The sequence below is a fragment of the Pelecanus crispus genome, chromosome 6 (genome assembly GCF_030463565.1).
Source record: "Pelecanus crispus isolate bPelCri1 chromosome 6, bPelCri1.pri, whole genome shotgun sequence".
NCBI lineage: Eukaryota > Metazoa > Chordata > Aves > Pelecaniformes > Pelecanidae > Pelecanus > Pelecanus crispus.
In genome coordinates, this window is record NC_134648.1 from 68,161,535 (window position 1) to 68,182,092 (window position 20,558).

A 20,558-nucleotide genomic window follows, 5' to 3' on the forward strand; every position below is an offset into this window, starting at 1 on the left:
ATGACCATCTCTGATGTAAAAATGGTACATGGGATAATTTAGGAGGTTGGATGCTGGGCGTGTGGGACTGTATCTGGGCGATGAGTTCATGAAGGCTCTCTCATTAAGTCATGAGGGAGGATAGCATGCAGGTAGTGCATGTTTTATCACTGGTGGAAGGTTGAAGAGTGATGTCTCCTTATAAATGGAACAGAGCCTGTTTACTGAATGACATATAATTTAACCTTGTGAGTTTTGAAGGGCAAGAACTCCAGCCTGCTCTGGGAGGAGGCTCCTTAAAAAAAAAATCCAGGCTCCTAATACACAGCTTCTTTTTAAGGTCTTCAATAACTGCAATGCTCTTCCTCTTATTTAGAAAAAAACTTCAGATCATACATATAAAATAAAGTCATTTTTCCCTCTACAGTTGTGCAGTAATTAGAGTTGTAAAGAAAGTTGCTTTTTCCCTAAGGCTTTGCAGAACTGGCTATTTATGGATAAACTGTGGAATGGGAAATCATGAGTTTAAATTTGCAAACTATTCCTTTAGATGAAGATTTTTTTTTCCCCTCTTTGTACTCAAATAATTGAATAATTTTGGACAATAAAGACAACTAAGTACTACTCTGCATAGACTAAACTTAAGTACTGTTAACTGTGTAGGTAGAAATGAAGGAAGTTTAAGTAATTGTGGGAGGAGGGAAGAGTTATCAAATGCATACCTCTCCTGAAGGCATTATTATTGATCATCATTTTAGACATAACTGCCTACATTGAGAAAGTAGCACTTGAAAACCGAATTAAATTGTTTCCTACATAGTGATTTTTTCTTTAATTTTGTTTTCTGATAGAAATTATAAGCAAATGACACTTATAGAGACAGAAGTACAGCGTGGTTTCCTCGAACCCAGGCTCCAGTGTGGGTAAGGACTGCTGGCAGTGTGGCAAAGAGTTGGGTTCAGCATGCTTACACAGCTATGCTGTTTAGACCTACTGTGGATGTCAGCGGGAGCTGTGTTTGCTTGGCATTATTGTTTGGGATCCCAAATATGTACCTAGAAGTCTGGCTTTAATCACCTAGATTTAAAGCCTTCACGCTGTTACAACAAAGCTGTCCCAAACAAACACAGCATAAATTAAGTGGAAAGGTAATTGATTGCTTAGCAGTTTAAAGTCAGTTCAGAGGTCTCCTGCGTTTTCAACCCAAAGAGGCTTTTCTTAAGTTTGAACAATAGAAAAATCAAACATGGATCTTTATTCAAAGAAAGGTCATTAGCACTGAATGCAACAAAACAAGTGGCTAATTATATTCAAATGTGTGACTCCCTAAGAAATTATATTATGCTAACGATGTTTTAATAAAATCAATTAGGAATGGGATTTTTACAAGAAAGCTGTATATTCTTCCTTTTTGTGCTCTAAAACCACACAGCTGATGCGTAGTACTTTTGGGTAGTATATTATGAAATGCATAATATTAAGAAGGCAGTTTAGGATCACAGTTCCAGTTTCTAGAGGTATATGCAGAGCTGGGTTCATGTACAGGAATTAGACACACATGTTCTCCTGTATGATTGTCACTCATTAGAGAGAATGTGTATGAATAGTATTTACATTGTACCATAGATGTGCTATTTGATTGCTTTTATAAATCAGTATTCAGGGAAAGCATTCCATGCATTTTTTACAGTAGGAATCATGAACTTAGTATTGCCACAAAGGGAGCTGTATAAGGTTCAGTAGTTTCCACTTTGCTTTGTAGTCCATTTAGGATGAATTTCTGAGAATGGGTTGCTCTCCGGACACTGGTCATTAAGTCTGGTCTGAGGGGTTTTTTTTTGATAGCAGTATAGAACATACTGAACCCGAAGGTCGCTTATTTCCTGTCCTTGCAAAATTGATGTATAAGACACAGCTATCTTTGATGTTCTTCATTTTTAGAAATCGTCACATTATCTTGCCTAAAAGGGAAATATAAACACTGCAGAGTCTCCAGCTACACTCTCAGGGCGTAGCACGGGGTGCTAAAGCATGGGTGATCATCCTCAGCAGTAGTCATGCTGGTACTTGTTTTCAGGGTTTTGCAGAGCCACTTCATGCAAAAAGGCATTTCTGGTTCCTTTGGGTATGTGTGCATATACATGCAAACTTAGGCAGATGTATAGAAATCCTTTTACTTGGGAAAAGACATTTTCTAAATCAGGGTAGGAGATTGATGTCTTTGCTTATGGAATATGTATACTGCATGTTTTGAGGGAGTGCAGGGACAGCTGTAAACTTCTGCTTCCAAACTGTTTGTAGCATCTTAGACAAATCAGAGGAGTTGCATGTTACTAATGAACTGCTCTCAAGGCTTGGTGCTGTACTTCTTGCCAGTGCTTGTCTTGCTTCTCTTCCTTGCTCTGGCTGATGCCTGTAGAAAGCTGACTGTTTGTTCTTTTTTCCTTGGTTTGTGGCTCAGCACAAAATCTGAAGAGCACTGGGAGCTGGTGTAAGGAGTGGTGGTGGGATGGCTGGGGGATGTCGGATCTCCCCTTTAACTGTCTGTGGTAACGTCACCCTCTGATATTTTACCTGATTTGTTACAAAAGAAGAAAGTAGATTTCTTCTAATCACTAAAAGATTAGGAAAATGCTCTTACAAAATAAAAATAATGAAAAGTACAGCCCCAGCTGCTCCAGTTGTACCTAGTCTTCAGGCTGACTTTTTTGTGTGTTACTTCCTGCTGCTTACCCTAGGTTTGCTGTGGAGCGAAGAGAGGAAAGCAGACTTTATGTGAAAAAGCAGTAAATTAGTAATAGCTCTTAGTTTATCATTCACTCCTCTCTAACTACCAGCCTCCATTTTAAATGTGAGATGAATCCTCAGTATTTGCTAATCCAGGATTCATCCTCATTTCCGAAGGTGAACACAGCCATCTTCCAGTCGTCAGCAAATCGGCATCTGTAAATGAGGGAGATCTTAGAGGGGTTGCCTTATGATTCTGAGCTCCATGCAGCTTGCCAAATCCAAGCAGGTGTTATGTTTAGCTAAAAATAAAATTATTCAATGTCAGCTGAAATCTTGTAAGTGATTTCATAGCAGTGCTAATGTGGGTGAATAGCTTTGCAAATACAGCTCCTTTCCACCTTAAAAAATATATTTCTGTATCTAAAGGCTTCTTTCTTTTGGAAGGTGGGAGGTGGGGAAATAATCTGACATTTTTAGCTGCATGAAATCTTTGTTTTTAAGCTTAAATACAAGGAAAATAATTTACAAGCTTGCTTAGTGATACTGTGGGAAAATGTGTATCTTGAGGCTATTCAAAAACATCTCAAAGTAGATTTAGAAACTATGATTCCTAACATGCACTAGAAAAAAAAAGTACTGCTTCTGGTGCAAGCTGAATCAGTCCTTGAGCGTGTCAAGAAAGAATACCACTTTTCAAGTGTTTTTTGGAACAAATCCAGGGTGCTTGTGAGGTGACGTTTGTTGTCTGAGTGGTCTGTGTTATTCCAGCTGGCCCTATACTAAAAGTTAACTCTTGCTTGCTGCCAGCTTCTTTCTTGACAGCAAATGGGTATCTGTAGCTTTGGTCAAAATAAAGTTGTTAGACATCCTGTGGATCATAAACATACTTCTGTCTCTTTCCATTCTCGGTCCATGGTGACTCTACCATGCATCGATGGTAGATGGTGTCCTCAAGGGTAGTTTGCACCCTATTTCAGATCCTGGAGAACTAGGAATCAAAATAATGTTATTTTTGAAGGATTGCAGTGGTGCTGACGTGGTCTTGTTGCCATTGACTAGACAGTTTTCCTACTGTACCTGTAGGTAGTTTTTTTTCCTCCCCCCACTTCTGCTCTTTACTTTTTGATCTGACACATACAACAAATTTCATTCTGAGATCATTGCAGTGTTTGATACCAGCTTTAAGAAGAAAAGAAAACTTGACGTTGATCAAGGTCTTTGACACAGAGAAAAAAAGCTTTGAGGTTGTTTTGGATTTCTGAGAAACATTGATTTGTCGTGCCAGGAAAGTCAAGTCGTGGGATTACAGTGACACTGAATATTAAATACCAAATATAATGCTAAGAAAACTTCAGCAGAAGATAAAGATGAGCATAAGGGAGCGTAAGCGGTGACATGGAAACAAAAATCAAGTTCTTCAAAGAGTACATTTGGAGTGGTTTGTCTCCTCTGCATCTCGCAGCAGAAGTGAAGGACTGCCACCTGCCTCTGTGGTTCAATGCGGAGAATCGTGTGTGGTTTTCCATGTCCTCCAGATGCACTTGCTCACTATTAAGCTAAGAAGGAGGATCCTTATATCAGATATCCATTCCTGATTTAGTCTGTAGAAAGCTTTATGCAGGGAGACAACATAATAACAGCCACTTGGAACAAAATGTTGTTGGAGTGCTGTGATTTCAAAACGATAAGAGGCACAGTTACCAGAAGCTAAAACCACAATTGATTTGGGCCCCTCGGAAATGTTCAGCTTCCCTTCTATAGGAGCATGGCTTTCAACAGGAGTTGAATGCTTATGATAATTAAAGCTTATGATAATTAAAGCTGGATTAAACAAAGTGGCGCACCTATACTTCTTCTATGGTAATGTAGTAGGATGGCATTTGACCATGCAGAACTGTTAACTTCAGTGTGTCCTGTTGCTGTTGTAGCTGCCAGGGCCATGGATATGTGGATGTAAGGTCATCTTGTACAAAACTAGGCAGAATTTCCAAACACTCTAGAGTATAATACAAAAGGTGGGAAGGAGGATGGGCCAGATTATATATAATTGTTTTGTGGATGAAAAGTGTGGTCCTTGAGGTTGATTAATGTAGCAGTAGAACTTCTCAAGCTTTCAGTGAGGCATAAACAGGTCTGAGGCAGGCAGTTGATTGAAGTGTTTGTTTATTCTTGTGGATCTTATGAGGTCAGTAAATAGAATTTACTCTATGGACTCTACCAAAGCAATATGTTAGTTAGGTTCAAGATGATGCTGATGTTAAGCAATTTCTTAGGGCAACTTCCTTGATTACAGTGCCAAAGTCGAAGAGAAAAACAGTAAAAACTCATTTTGCTGTTTACAGCATCTGCCTAATTGAAACTCTGAGGCAGGTAGTATTTTATAGCCAACTTATTTAAAAGAAGAGATTTTCCAAACACTGTCACTAATCAGAAAAATGCTATAAAGTGAGACCTATCTGTAGGCAGACATTATTAAATTCAGATAGATCATTCTCACAACTAGTGTAAGAACTACTTCTGGGGTAGGTTGCAATCAATATTCTTCCTTGTGTTGAACATCAGCATCTACTCTGTAGGAGCAGTGACAGTATCAGGGGAGAAGAATCCATGTCTCCATTAATGAGATCTGTTAGGCTGCTGCATAGCAATCATCACATAAATCCACTGATTTCTGTTTAAGTCTTTAGTCAGTATGTTCTCTGGTAGCTATTTTTCACCATGCCATATTACCTAGGGGAAGATGAATTAATAATGCATCTAGTCTTGGATATGTATGTTTAATGGATGATCTCACATCCTATCTTGGAGTCATACTTCACTGAAAAAAACCTGTTGTAATTGATCTTTGAGGTTTAGCACATAAAGAAGAGAAAAATGTAACTCTGCTTACCCAAAATTTTCTTTGAATACTAAGGACTGGCACACTGGAGGATCCAGTGTGGATCCACAGGATCCACACGAGTGGATCGTCTAGAAGAGCAAAGGGAGTTGGTATCTGAAGATTTGGTTATGGACAACATTTCTCATGACTTTGTTACATGAAGAAGCGTTGAGGTTTTTTGTGGTTTTTTTTGGTTGTGTGGGGTTTTTTTTCCCTCCTGCCAAAGTGTTGTTAATACAATGTTTAATTTAGGAAATTAGAATGGAGTGGTGACTATGGAAAAAAAAAAAATTAAGAGGCGGGAACTTGAGTAGGTGGATCTTCACTGTACAGGTCAGGGTCTGTATTGTTCTGCTGCCAAACTGCGAGCAGGCTGGAAGGCTGTTGTACCAAGTCAGCAGAGATGGCTACTTGGGGAGGAAAGGGTGGGGGGATTTTTTCCCCTGTTCTGTACATTCAGAATACAGAATGATTCTGTCATGCAAAGCAGCCTCTCTTTTAAGTTTTACAGTTTTGCAAAAGTGTAAGAACTTACTTTAACCTAGTAAATCATCTTAGCCCATTTTTCTTATATGGGTTCATTCCATATCATGCATTTTTTCTTGTGTTTTGCCCTTCCTGCATTCATAAGTTCCAAGCAGTGGGGGTTTCCACCAGTTCCCTTGGGAAACTCTTATGAGGTCCAGCGAGTTTTGTTGTACGTTCACGTTAATGTGGTGCTTACATTTTCCTTTAATTTCATGTTACTAGTCTTTAGGCATGAACTCACGCTTATTATCTGTTTATGGCTTAAATTTCCATTGTCTTCCAGAAATCTAGTGATCTTCTGCTCTTCTCCTAACAAATCACGTTTGGTAATTTGGTGAAGGCTCTAAGTTCAATCTCTAGGTCTTTAAATACCTACCCCCTCCCATGCTCTCCATCTTTAATTCTAGGGTGATTAGGGTTCCTGAGGAGGAGAACAAAGTCTAGTGAGAATTCCCTCCTCCCAGAAAAGTTGCTGATGACATCCTGTATGTAAAGAGTAGCTTCATATAAATGGAAGAGATCACACAAATACAGATAGTTATTTTTCAAATATGCCAAATATTTTCTGAGAGGGCCACATTGGCTCTGTAGAAATACATAGACGGCATTGTAATTTTAATTCTTTACTGGAACAGTCTGTACATCTGACTTATATAAATGTTATTGTTTAAAGAAATATAAGGCTGTTCCTGAAATATGTGCATTCTGTCTTTAAGCATAAATCTCCTTTCGACTCCAAGCTGAAGCAGACAGCACAAGAGACTAGCTTGATAAATAGCTTCACTGATTCACTACATTGTTTAGCTGAGATTTGTGGCAACCTTCACTTATTTTTAGTTTAAAAAGGAAGGAAACGTGAAGTTGAGGCTGAAGCACTGTCCATAACTTCTCCCATCATCTATGGGCAGTACGCAGATAAAAACATCAGGGGCAGTTGTAGCTCTGATGGCTTTTTGTAGTGGTAAAGGAGAGCAGCCCCCTCAGATTCATACTCCTTGCTTGTTATCTGTAGCTGACGGACTCGGCTGCCAGGGACAAACTAAGGGCAGGATTTCATTCTTTAGCTGCAGCCTGGATAAAGATTGATGCTCTCTACCTAACTGCCAGGTTTCTTATCCCTTCTGCATAAAGGAAGAAGTATTTGACTGCTCTCATCAGCTTCATATAAAAATACCTTAAATAAGTATTAACCTAATACAACCCTTCTTGCTTTTGTAATGGCTCTGTGCCTTTCCCAGCTTGATTTTGCTTCTTCCCTCTTTCTGCTTCCATTTTTAGATCGTGTTTTATCTCTTATCCCTTTGATATCTTTAATAACTGCCTCTTTTTCTTCACCCCCCTCAACTACTTCTCTCTGCATCCTTTTTCCCTTGATGCCTTCTCACCATATTTCCATTTTTTGAGATGATTTAAGAAATTTGCTAGTTAGTTGATATTTATGACATTTTTACTTTTGGAATTACTGTGTCACACATCTTCTTTGACTGTCAGTCGGGTAAGGTCTGGATGATGACAGAGGGCCTTTTGTTAGTTTTGCATGTAGAATTAGAGGGGGAAGGAAAGGGGGGAAAAAAAAAAGGAAAAAAAAAAAAGAACACCACCCCAAACCAGAACCCCAAAGTAGGTCTGGGCTTACAGGCCTTTTTCAGTCCTGAAGGAGAAGCAGCAACCTTAAATCAAGTACAGGTTGAGAGCAGAGCAGGTATTAGTCTCTGCCAGTGAGGTCTTCCCTGCCTACACAGTCAGATGATGGAGAGTGGAAATAACTTACCACTAACAGTTGTATTTTGACAGAACAACTGGCATGCAGAGGAGCAGGGCTGAACTCTAGGGGAGGAAAATTGTTCTGCATGTGTCTGAGGACAAGTCAATTCTCAGACATGTTATAAAAGGTAAGTATTAAAGGTGGACAAGGAAAGTAGGGAAGGTTCACAGAGGAGGACCAGGAGCCTCTTGGCAGGAAAAGGGAAAGGCTGGACTGGCTTTTTGTAGCAGAGAAGGTAGATTAAACAGGAAGAGTGTTTTTTTATTTTTATTTTTCTCAACACTCTTCATATGCATGACCTTAGCTAACGGTCGCTGCAGTGCAGCTGACAAGTGGTAATTGTTCAGCTGTGGTAACTCAATTACTTCTTGCTCCTGTCCCTGTCCCCTTGGCCTCAGTGGCAGTTCTGGCCAGGGGATACCTTCAGCTCCTCCGTTCTCCTCGTCCATGCGAAGCACCTCGACTCCTGGGGCTCCTGCCTGCTTCCATGGTGTCTGCAAGACTCTGAAAAATGGCTCCTGTCAGTTTTCACTCTTCTTTGCCTTGCAAAAGCCCTGGTCTGCAGGGAAGGCACTAGAACTTGCTGTCAGCGAGCAGATAATGCTGCAGTGATTCATATGCTGTTTGCATCTGTAAAGTTTTCCATTGCAGCAATTGATCCTTTTGTGTTTATTCTTCATTTTTGCTTTGTTTTAAAGATTTTGATAACTTTTGCCAATAGGCAACAGATCTTTTTTTCTTATATTATGCTATATTCTTGAATTTTTCTAACTGTGTAGGCTGATGACAGTTGCTTGTTAGTTAAATGCTTTTTGCTTTGTAGGTATGAAACAAGATCTGATCTCTCTAATAATGCTAGATTTATGGGGTTTTAAAACTTTTAAAAAAAGATCTTTTCGAAACTCAGATTATGTCATGAGCAGATTTTTTTTTGCTACAGTGATGTAGAAATTATTTTGGATGGTTGAAGGTAGTGCTTGGATCAGCAGTAATGCTGTGTGACAGCAGAAATATTTCTTGTTGTGACAAGAGTAACAATTGGTAATTGATAAGTGTAAGGAAAAAGCTTTACATGTATATAGATACAGAAAAATCTCTAAGAATAACTGTCATTTAAAATGTAATTTAAAAAAAAAAAAAAATCACTGTCCAAACAAAACAGAGGAAGATTAAAGCAAAACCTATGGTGCTTTCAGAAGGAAATCTTGCATGCCTAAAAGCTACCGCTACCTAAAAGTTCTTAGTATCTTAAATTTTTCTTTCTAATTCCCTTAATGTCAGATAGGTAAGGGTTATGCTACATTAATCATACATGTGCTCACAGTTCTTGCCAGTAGTGCAGCCTTCCAGCTGTTTCAACTTTGAAACAGCTGCAAATCTTACATGAGTAAAAAATTCAGCTGACAAAACTTTTGAATATAAAAAAGTTCATATTTGCTTGCTTCCAAAATTAATCTTACATGACCTGAAGCATTCTAATATACAAACAACTAATGAACATGTTAGCATTTGTTTTAACTGTGATAAGTCAGACTTTTGTGTAAGCTCACTTGTATAAGAGGAGCGGCGAGGGCTGGGAGCAGTAGCAGGGAAGCAGGAGGAAGCGTAGGGATGGTGTGTACTTTTCTCTTTGACCCATTTAGGCTGCAGTCTCACATTTGCTTTAAGTCGATCCACGTGTACGCTGCTGCTGACAGCATTTCTCCTCACCCCAGCCACGTTCTGATGGCATTAGGGCTTTGGAGGCTGCTTGTTGAATTATAAGAGGGAACTGGTCCAAATGAAAATTTAACTTTTTGTTGTTCGGGCTGCTTTTCAGCAGAGGAAGTTCCATCATCTGTATCCACATTCAGCCATGTGAATGTTGTGCTGGAGGTGGGAACGCTGTCTGCAGCAACAGCTTGGGCTTTAGCTTGACTTAAAACAGTCGTGATCCAATACCTTCAGATGCTAGTGAATCAACAGGCTGGGGTTTTGTGGGGTGGGTTGGTTTGTTTTTTAACATCAGCATTGGCTATGGTTTTCCAGCCTGACACCAGAACTGAAGCTCAGTAAGGACTTTATGAGCAAGAAGTTCTTTAGCTATATTTAAAAAAAATTAAGCAAGGATAAGAAACAAGCAAGCTGCTGTCTAAGGATGATGGGGCAAGATTATCAATAGGTTAGGTGCAGCCCGTGAATAAACTGTATGGCTTCGAGTCTGTTGTTGAAGTGGTACTAGCAGTTAGATGGATAATGGGAATGAAATGGCAGCAGTAAAAGCGCTACCTGCGAGGGATGCAGAATTCCAGGAACTGAATGCAAAAAGTCAGAGGAACCACTTACGATGCCGCATTTTTCAGTGGGTAAGGCAAATTAAATCAAATGGCCAGTTGCTGTGTATGCAAAGAGGCTGCCCACGTGGGGATGGTGTCATATAATCGGGGAATGGAAAACTTGAGAAGGGGGGTGGGGGAAGTTACGTGGGCGCTTTGCAGGCCTGTTTGGCATTAATGGAATACAAGGACCAATTTTGAGGGAATGAATACATAAAGAAGTACAGATAAGTGCTGGGAAGAGATGTTAACAGCAGATTTTCTAGGTGAAAGAAAAGGAGCTTAGTATCAAATATTTAAGAAGTGGTTGGACTAGTGACCACTATCTGAATTTTTAAGCCATTAATCTTAAAGATGCATGCTAGTTCTCTTCAGCTGAATGAATGAATGAATATTTGACATGCAATGGAAGGGCTTTACCAGGAGAGACGGGGAGCTGCACCTGGTAGTTGGGGTGTCTCATGGGAGGTGAAATGGATGGGTTGGATTGTTGTCAGCAGGCAGAGAAACTGAATGCAGGGCTCTGCGCTGAGATAGTCTGGTTCTGGCCCTAAGAAGATAAAGTGGAGGCATCAATCCTTCAGTAAACAGGTCTGGATTAAGTGGTTTTTTTTATTTCACAAGGTTATTTTTAACAAGGATCAGTTTACTGGTTTGGTTTTCTGTGCATCCCCACAAACAGTTGCGCTGGCGCAGCTGGTGGAATATCACAGGGAAAGGGCCAGGAACTGTTTTACTCCACTGAGATAACAGGAACAGAGCGTACCCTTGGGCAGCCCCCGAAGCGGGGCTGCCAGGTGACACAGGCGCGGGGATGCGTCGGTCGGAGGGGGCCGAGCGTGCGCGGACGCCAGGTTGCTCAGCCCTGGGACTGACACATCCCGTGGAGGAATTGGGGAGTTCTCATGTGGGAGAGCATGGGTCTGGGGGCATAGGGGGCACCCGCAGTTAGATGGTGGCAAAGTGGGCATTTGGGGCTAGGCCGAAGTTACACAGAGCATGGGAATGAGGCCGGCATGTTCATCACTTTCCTCATAGGCAATTAGGTGTTACTGGGAATAACTCTTAGACTATCCTTAACAAAATTAAAGTTGTTATTGTGCTGGGTCAGCACTGCTGTAATGCCCTACTGTGCTGCTACTTTCACTGTTCGTTGGCCTTTTTCATTACAGGCTCGCAGAGATAAAGCTGCTTCTCACGTGCGGTATTGTGCGTGGTGCTGGAAATGCTCGGTGCGATCGCTGCTGCCATTGCCTCGGTTTCCTCCCTGCCTCCTCCCATTGTTTGGGCTTTAAAAGTTTTCTTGTCTTTGATCATGGGACTCTGCCCTTGATGAGGCTTCTGGGACCAGCCTTCATAAGAGCAGCCCTACTGATGTTCCTGGACTTTCCCTGTTGTGGCTTTGTTTGTTTGTTTTACTTATTTGTAATACAAATAACATAGAAGCTTGGCATGGAGCAAAGAGCAGGAAATTCATTCAGGCTTTGAGCTGGGACTTGCTGAAATTGAAAGATATGACAAAGCACACAGGGATGCCCATACATAAAAACTGCTCTTTTCCCCTTTTTCAGGAGTTCTTTTGGGGAGCTTTTTTCAAATGAAGAAAATAAAAGGAGTGAAAAACCAAATGCAGAATAAAATCTGCACATAAAATTCAGTCGGTAAAGCAATTCAAATTCTGGAAATGAATACCCAAGCAAAAACCATCCAAAATGTTTCCTTTAATAGAATCTCGTGTTTGTTACCATAACAATCCTTTTTGCAAAAAAAGGATTAGTGCTGTTAACATGACTCCATTGCCCAATTCAGGTACTGCTAGTTTCCAGGGCCCCTGGAGCAAATTGCAGAAAGGGAGGAAAATCTGTACGCCTGGATTTTGATGATGCAGTTTAGTATCGTAATAACAATTCACTTAAGCTCTGGCTGTGTACTGCCTGTTATTTCCGTGGAAACTTCTGCTTCATAGTGAAAAGTACTACTTTGAAATAGGAGTGTTACAGTCTCCGTCAGTCTGAGGGGAGAGTTGCCGATGAGCAGGCAGAAGCCAGATGAGAGTAATATATAACCGTAGCTGCTTGACATTACTGACTTTTAAGAGATCCAAAAAAAGGTATGATTCCTCTTGAATGGGGGAAGAGAACAAGATGTTTCTGTAGTAATGAGATCATAAAAGAAAGAAAATTGCTTGTAAAGAATGGGTCTGATTTTCCCCCTTTTTCTGTTTTGCTCCCATTATAACTTAAGCTGCAGTTTTGCTATCAACTGCCTCTTGTGTAAGCATTTAATATTACCAAGATTTTCTGCAAATCTGTTTTTGTGACAGTGATTTCTAGCCTACACATTTTGTTTTGTAATAACCACTGTTTCCTCCATCAAAAGAACAGAAATTTTCTGAAATAAAAGGGTAGTAGCATTCAGCAGTCCTATCTGAACTTGTCAGTTCAGGTCTTACGTGCCAGTTGAGCATTGAGGTTGGCATCAGTTGAGAAGATGATGGTGTTTCTTTCAGCATGCTGGGAGTAGATGGGTAGAAACACTTTTTTTAGTAGGCTTGGAACTAAAAACTGAAAAGGGCCTTTTGTTTTTAGATGCAGATTCAGGAGCGTGATAAACTTTACTACTTGGTAGCCTGGGAACTTGATTTTGTGTGTTGCTTACCGAACTGCAAGCTTTTTTCTCTCTCTCTTTTCTCCCCCTGCCTCCCCCTCCACCCCAATGGTATGATGAGCCTTTGACAAATAAATGGGAACTGCCTGGTACGTGTCCTACATCTCACAAAATTTCTGTAGTTTCTAGACTTTTGTTCTTTTGCTCCTTAAAGGAGAATAATTTTACTGCTTCAATGGTGAGGGAAGGGGGAGGATTTTTGTAACCTTGCTGATGAGCTTGTCCTGCCTTTTTAAAAAGACACCATTCCTTGTCCTTTTCCCAAAGATACTTAGGCACCACTTTAATGCCATCACTAAATTGCAGCATGAAGTGTAAGCTTTGACCTTAAAGGCTCTATTTCTTCTGGTTTAAAAAAAAGAATTCCAGGATCAAACCTGTAAGGCCCAAAAGAGGAAGCTCTTATTGCAAGTTACTAATAAAAGATGCACCTACTAAGGGGCATGTTTTACCTCTGTATATTTTGTCTTATATGTTGTACTCTTGCCTAGTAATTTAGGAAAAAATGCAGTATTTATTTCTGACTGTTCCACATGATACTCCTTTATAGTACTGAGATAGTAGTAATTGCAAGTTTTTAGAGTAGTGTCCCACTCAAACTTCAAAAAAAAAGTCTGTCTACTGGATAAAATGGGTGAGAAAGTCAGGAAGCTGCTGCCTTGAGTTTTGTTTACTAACCCAGAGCATGGCAGGGTTTAAAGGTGTGGCAGTTTTTTTCTTTTCCATCCAGTAGAGAAGTTCAATTCATTTGACGAGTTTGTAACACTGAGATGTAATCTGGTGAATACTGAGTTGAGCAGATTGCTAATAAATTGCATTGTAATGTTGGATATTCCCACTGTTTTGGCTGAGATCATAAGGCTTGTTGCATTCTTGCAGATAGCTGGACCAGCTCACTGCACACTGGGACCATATGGTCAAACTGTCGGAAAGGGCATTAGCCAGCCGTTAGGGCTGATTGAAGCCACGCTGGTAGTCTAGAGCAAACGGTAGAGACAGTCAGGAGATAAACAACAAATGGAAGGTTATAAAATGCCACCCAGCTAGCGAGGAGCGGTGGGAGTGGGAGTACATTCAAGGGCTGATAGACATATTGCAGTATTGTAGGTTTGCTGGAGGGAATTGCTCATCGTCCCAGCCTTGTAGCTTGCAGCTGCTCTGCAGTTCCTCCCTGCACTGACCGTATTGCCGGGGAGCAGTCACTCATGTAAGAAGGTGTCCAAATGCTTAGCAAGGCTTGTGGCTACCATTGCACAGTTATGAGGACTTTTCATGTTGAGGACTGGCAGTACGAATGGGTATTTGGTCTCCATTTGTGTTTGTCTTTGTCAACAGTAACTGGAGCATTGAATAGAGAATTTATTTTGATCAGTTATTTTATGCCTAATTTCTCTAAGTACGAATATCTGCTCTTCAGATACCAACAGATTAAATGACTGTATTTATAGCTGAATAAAATATTATGGAGATGCATTTTTCAGCTCTGGAAATGTCAGATTGGTGAGGTTGGCAGAAAAGGTTGGAAATCACAAAATTACATGCTTTTGGTTGTCTTCTGACCGGGGTGAGGGCACTGTACAAGTTTGGTACTGTCCTGCAGTACTGGGGCAATAGCCATTTAGCTGATACCTTCCTTTTCTTGGAGTTACCTTTTGAATGGAGATGCTTCTTCAATCTATGAAGGAACCAGAAGGAGTACAAGGTATCTTGTGTTCCCTGTGGAGAAATCTAGAAGCACTATTGCTAGTGCTAACTTTTCCAGCTTTTTTTTTTTTTTTTGTTAGTGTTACATAAGATACCAGAAAAATAGAATTTTGTTGTCATGTTAAATTTAAGGTGCAGGGGTGGTGGGGGAACAACAAAGCTTTTGATCTTTCTTTAGTAAATAGGAGACTGGTTACAGAATGTAAATATTTATCTTAGATGATGCTATAAGCAGTACATTTCTTTCTCTCTCTCTCATAACAGATAAGGACAAAACCAAGTTAGTCATCAAGATGCACATAATTTCTAAGATGCTTCTTGTCCTGTGTTAAGTTGTTCATTTTGGTGATCAATGGCAGTGTAACAGTTGTCTTATTTTTCCACAAACTATATGGCTGACACAATACTACAAAACAGCTTGAGGGAGTACTAGCACACAGAATTAAAGCCTTCAGTGGTCTGCTGAAGGTTGAGTAAAACATTCTAACAAATAGCATTTCCTAAGTGGACGAGTACCTTTCTGTGCTCTTAGGTATCTTTGGTATTTGTCAGTAGACAATGACTGGTCACCCCTAAAGTAATTACATTTTAAAATATTGATGCTGGATGAAGAGCTCAGCTAAAAAAGCATATATTACTCAAACAAGCATACTGTTTACCTAGGATGGATTGTAATGATTTATATTTCAACATTTGAAATTAAGAAAAGGTTAAATACTCAGAGAATATTGATGGTAGCTTGGGGATGGGACCAGCTCAGTGGGAAAAATAGTTTATGAAAGAAATGAATTTCAAATATCTTCCTCAATGTTGTTTTTTTTCTCTCTTCTGTATGTTCCTTGTTTCTGAAGTGCCCTCCAAGCTGTGGAGCCCTGCATGAGAGTGGTATCCTTGGGAGAAGGATTACCTTGTAATGTGGACGGGCCAGGGGAGTGCTGGGGGAGAAATCTCACAGATGCTTGTCCTGTTCTTACTCTGCATCTCCAGCTCATTTGGGCTGTTCTCTGGTGTGCGCTCAGGACCACATCAGCTGCTGCCATGCTGGTGGCATGGGAAGCTTCCTCATCACCTCTTCTTGCTTGGTGGCCTGCACCATCCTGGTCCTTGTGGAGCCAGGTGAGCCCTGCATCCTGGTTCCACCATTAGTCCAAGAAGCATTCAGGAGTGCATGTGGCTCTGTTCTCTTCATGTTTTTACAAAAGCTTTACTTAAAAGCAAAATTCAGACAACACTTAAAACTGCTGAAATTGTTTCTTGTTATCAGCTGCCTTTGTGACTTTGAGGACATTGAATTGGACCATCTTACTCAAAGGGAATGCTGCGTGATTCCAGTCTGGATCCCTCTGCAGCCGAGGGAGAGGTACATGGGCATGGTCATGTCTATTTTCTTTTTTTTTAATGGTTGTACATCTGCACATAGTGCCTAAAATCTCTACAGATGGCAGTTCTTTGTGTCTTCATCTCAGCAGCCATGCATGGCAAAATACAACCAGATAAAATAGGAAGCTTAGGTGATAGGCAGAGGCGGCCTTCCATAGCCTTGCTGATCCACCCTGGCCTCTGGGCTGGACTTGTTCAGGGAGGGGTTGATCATGGAAGCTGCCACTGCAAAAGTGAGTTTCAGTACTCAAGGCTAAGTGCATTTTTTTTGCCCACAGATGAGTACAAACTGATTCTTTCTTAGGGACATAAAAGTCTTGATCCCGCTTCAGCATACAGGTTGTAGAATGTGAAATAAAATTTAGGGGAGGGCGAGTGCTAGTTAATACCTTACTTTTGGGAAGATACAGTTTTTGTATTTGAGGCTGGTGAGTGCTAGTCCAGGACCTGCTGATGGCAGTGGAAAAACTATTCACTTAATGGGCTTTGGATTACTCTTGAGTAGCTTATGATACCCACACCTCCTGCAGAAGGTGACGTATCCTTCCTCTGTTGTTACTTCTTCATCCAAATGTGTTAACACCTGGTTGACCAACGTGCCTTAAAGGAGAGCTCATTGGTGAGCGCGCTAATTGTCACTCGTGCAGGAAGGAGCTGTCACTTTGTGGCCGCTCCTGTTTGGCCAGAGTCTTGCTGACCCTGGCTGTGTGTCTGGAGTCACTTTTTATTAAAGCTGAACTGAAGCAGCACCTTTGGCAGAAGGTTCTTTGGAGGTTAAACATTTTTACTGTGTTATTAGTGATGATGGTGTAGGGATTTGCATAAAATTAAGATGTGCAGTCTGTGCAGGTGCTGGTGTCGTTCTGGCAAGCATCACGTGGTCGCCATCACTTTCTGTGAGCAGTGGTGGCTGAGGCGCATGGTAGGCATTGTGCCCCCTTCAGCAAAGCTGCTCATGACATCTCTGAAGGGAACAGACGAGCATTTCCTGTAAATGCATGTACTGGAAACATCTGCCCGGCACATTGAATTAAAGGATTTTTCTTGATGTGCCGTCTGACCCCATATGCTGAGGAACTCCGGTGCTCTGTTTTCCTTATGACTTCCCCCATCTTTTTCTTAAGCTGTCTTTTCAGTGCACTCTTCCGCAGCTGGAGCTGTGAGGATGGACTAGACCTTGCTTCCCGCATCTGTCCCAGCAGCTGTACCTCTTCCTGCCATGAATCATCCGAAACACGCTTTTTTTTTAAAAAAAAAAACACCCTGTTTTATTTAAGGGTGAAGGCACATTTGTTTTCCTGAAGCCGCAAACTAATCTCAGCAGTCTGGCAGCCAAGCCTTAAATGAAGGCTGTGGTGCAAAAGTGTTCAGAGGAAGGAAGTGCCTCCCCATCGGTGGTGATCATGGGCAAGCCCGGAGCAGAGCCCGTTTCCTTGTGGGCTTCAGTTGTGGTCAGAGGAACTGCAAACTTCATCACTTCTTGGAGAGTTGCAGCAAAATGTCTCCTCTGTTTGCACATCAATGTCAAACACGTCATGACCTCCAGTTTTCAGAAGATCATTGCTACAGCTAACCAAGTACTAATTGTCAAATGATCTTTGGAGCAGGGGACATAATCTTCTGCCTGAAAAGTCTTGGCTATGTTTTGGATCTTCTCTGGGGCTGATGTTTGCAGCTTTGTTTTTCAGGGCACATAGATAGCATGTATTTCAATTCTAGCAGTCCAAAATGAGGCTTTTTTTTTGTCCTGAGGAGCTGAGAATACATAGTTCCTACAACTTGAGAGGTTATTGTATTTCACACAGAGATGAAATCCAAAATCTGCCCCCTCAATTTTGTCTTTTAAAAAAACCACCAAAAAAAACCCAACCCAAAAGCACACTGACTACAAAGTTGTTAAGCATTTTTTTTTTTCCTTGTTAATTTTTCTAGGGAAACGTCAGATTCACCACTTGGGAAACCAGCTTCAACTCAATCAACATTGTCTGGATACTGCCTTTAATTTTTTCAAGATGGCTGTGAGCAAGCACCTAACCCGGGGGAGAAAGATGACCCACGTAATTGCTGCATGTCTCTACCTGGTGTGTAGGACAGAAGGAACTCCTCGTATCCTTTCACATTTTAAAAAAAAAAAAAAAAAGACATACTGTTAGTAAGTCAACTATCCCAGTTAGACCTTGTTTCAAAATTTGAAAAGGTAAGTGTTTAGGAGCTAACTTTGTCACTGTTGGTTTTATATAATGAAGTGAATGGAAGTTTTTCCTGTGGTTCAAGTAAAAATTTTCCCTTTCTAAATATACAATACTTAGTATTTACAAGGAGCTATAAGTGTCACTCTGCCTTCCATCAATAACTCTGAATTTTTTCTTCCTCAACATTTTCTTCTAGTATAAGATTGCACTTTTCCTGTGCCTTGCTAGGGATTGCTTGTTTATGGTGTGGATTTTTTTGGTTGTTGTTTTGCTTTTCTTTTTTAAAACAAATGAAAATTAACCCCAAGCCTCCTGTAGTGTCATCATTAAAGAATGGATTAGAGTGCCAGTGGGTTTTCCATAAGATATTTGGACTTCCTTCTTTTAATGCTTGTGGGAAGGACAGTATCACTCCCGGTTTAGTTTTGAGGAAAAAGGCATTTGATAAATTCTGAAATTTGCTCAAAGATCATAGAGGAAATCAGTGGCTGGAGGTGGGACTGCACACAGGCCAGAGTTGCAAGTGAGTACTCCTTGCCTCTAGACCATCCCTATTTTTGTCTTGTAGAACTTCATTAAAATTCATGTAAATTTTAAATACTGATGGCCATCCAAATTTATTTGTTTTATATATTTTTACTTATGTTGTGTTTCAGTTGCTGGAATTTGGAATTTAGTATCAGACAATTTCTTCTGTGTTATTTTAGTTCTTTTCTACTTTAAAGCAGTATGTGCATGTCATCAGTATTCTGTTTGATTTGATGCTTTTTCTAGATTGCTGTTTTCATTCTGTATTTTAGCAGTTGAACAGCTTAGCTTTTCTTCTAAGATTGAGATGATTTTTTTTTTTAGTTTCAGAAACTACATTCAGTATTCTGAAATTAGTGCTTTCTGATAGTGTTGTGGTCATTGCATTTGCATGTTTAAAAAAATGTGGTTTTGCAGGAATAATGGAGTTAAAAGGAAGGCTTGCTTACACTAGTCTCTTCTAATGTAAAATCTCTGTGTGAACTCTGAGCAGTATAACTCTATCATTACCATAAAGACAGTGTTGATTTAAAAGCACTGCCAATATTTTTTATGCCCATGTCACATTTTTAAAGTCATTTATTTACAGTCATTATTTGATACTACGGAATGATAGCCCAGCCATAACATGCAAATCCATTTTTCCCACTGGTAGTGATAAAAAAGCATTTGAAGCAGTATGAGCTGTAATAGGCGAGTAGGTACATTGTAATGTAGCAGCCATCTGTGCAGCAAGCGTGGCTAACTTTTCTAGCAAACACAAAAAAAAATCCTTTGCTTGTTTGACGTATCTTTCTTTAAAATTTTTCAGCATGTGCAAGATGTACTGGTCTGGTTAACACTTCATAAATACCTAAATTAATTTTCCCACTTTTTTCATTAAATTGAGATAATTTCCTGTGTGATATTTTATGTAAAATACTAGAACCAGGGTATGAATAAGACTGCAAAGATGGGCTCTGTCTTTCTATATCAGTATCAAAGTACTCCATCTTCATTTGCACGGTTACTGTGCCACCTGGGAATCAAGAAGTGGTGGTGCATGACTGTATGGCTCAATTTTGTTAGTGTTGATTTTTTAAAAAATCCACTAGACTTAATTTTGTAGCTGATATTAAGAATTTAACTGTGTTACTTTGGGAGAGCAAGTTCAGCTTCTGCCTGTGTTTTGCTGTTGGGGTTTTGGTTTTGGTTTGGTTTTTAGTATTTAAAATCTAGTGTAGTTTGAAAAACTAACCACAAATAAATTACGGATTCTGAACAGTGACATGTAAGTTCCTCTTCTGATATCTTATCCTCTCAATAGAAACTTGAAAACCTGAGAGCCACAGGTGCATATTGCTGACCTTTGAAATGGAAATATATTCAAGCCTCCATAGATTAATTATGATGATCATTAGCAGCATGTTATATTTGTTTCCAGCCTAGATCTGGCAATATAGAAATGTGCTACAGGAGGCAGGCATGTTCGTTCCCTGGGCCTTTGGTCCAGAGAGACCAAGAGCAGGTGTAGAGGATGGCCGTGTGACACCGTGCTTTAGCAAGAATGAAGATGTACGTTCAGGGTAAGAAGCTTGCAGTTGGTTTTGGTCTTCTGGAGAAGCCAGCAGAGAATGGCATGCAAAGAGGAGAAATATGCTGTACAAATGAGATACAGTATTTGTAACACTTCAAGATTTATATAACACTGCTAAGTAGATTTACTGAGTTTAAAGTGTTTGTGATCATTGTGTTGGTTATAGAACTCTTACAAAGAAATCTGGGAGAAATTTAGAAAAGAAGTTTGGTGAACATATTTTAGAGGAAAGAGATAACGTGGAAGAAGTAATGACAGGCAGCAGCATTGTCAGAGCTCAGAGACAGCACCTTGGGTTTTGGTGGCCCAAATG

General features: G+C 40.3%; 1 protein-coding gene across 4 annotated transcripts in view; it reads left to right on the forward strand.

Moving 5' to 3' along the window:
- BRF1 (BRF1 general transcription factor IIIB subunit) overlaps nucleotides 1-20,558 on the forward strand; it is a 179,748-nt gene that overhangs the window by 31,050 nt on the left and 128,140 nt on the right. For all 4 annotated transcript variants that reach the window (XM_075713226.1, XM_075713229.1, XM_075713227.1 and 1 more), the window contains exon 3: nucleotides 17,882-18,055. In XM_075713226.1, coding sequence (XP_075569341.1) covers nucleotides 17,962-18,055 — 94 coding nt within the window. In that variant the 5' untranslated portion in view covers nucleotides 17,882-17,961. The remainder of the gene's footprint in view (nucleotides 1-17,881; nucleotides 18,056-20,558) is intronic.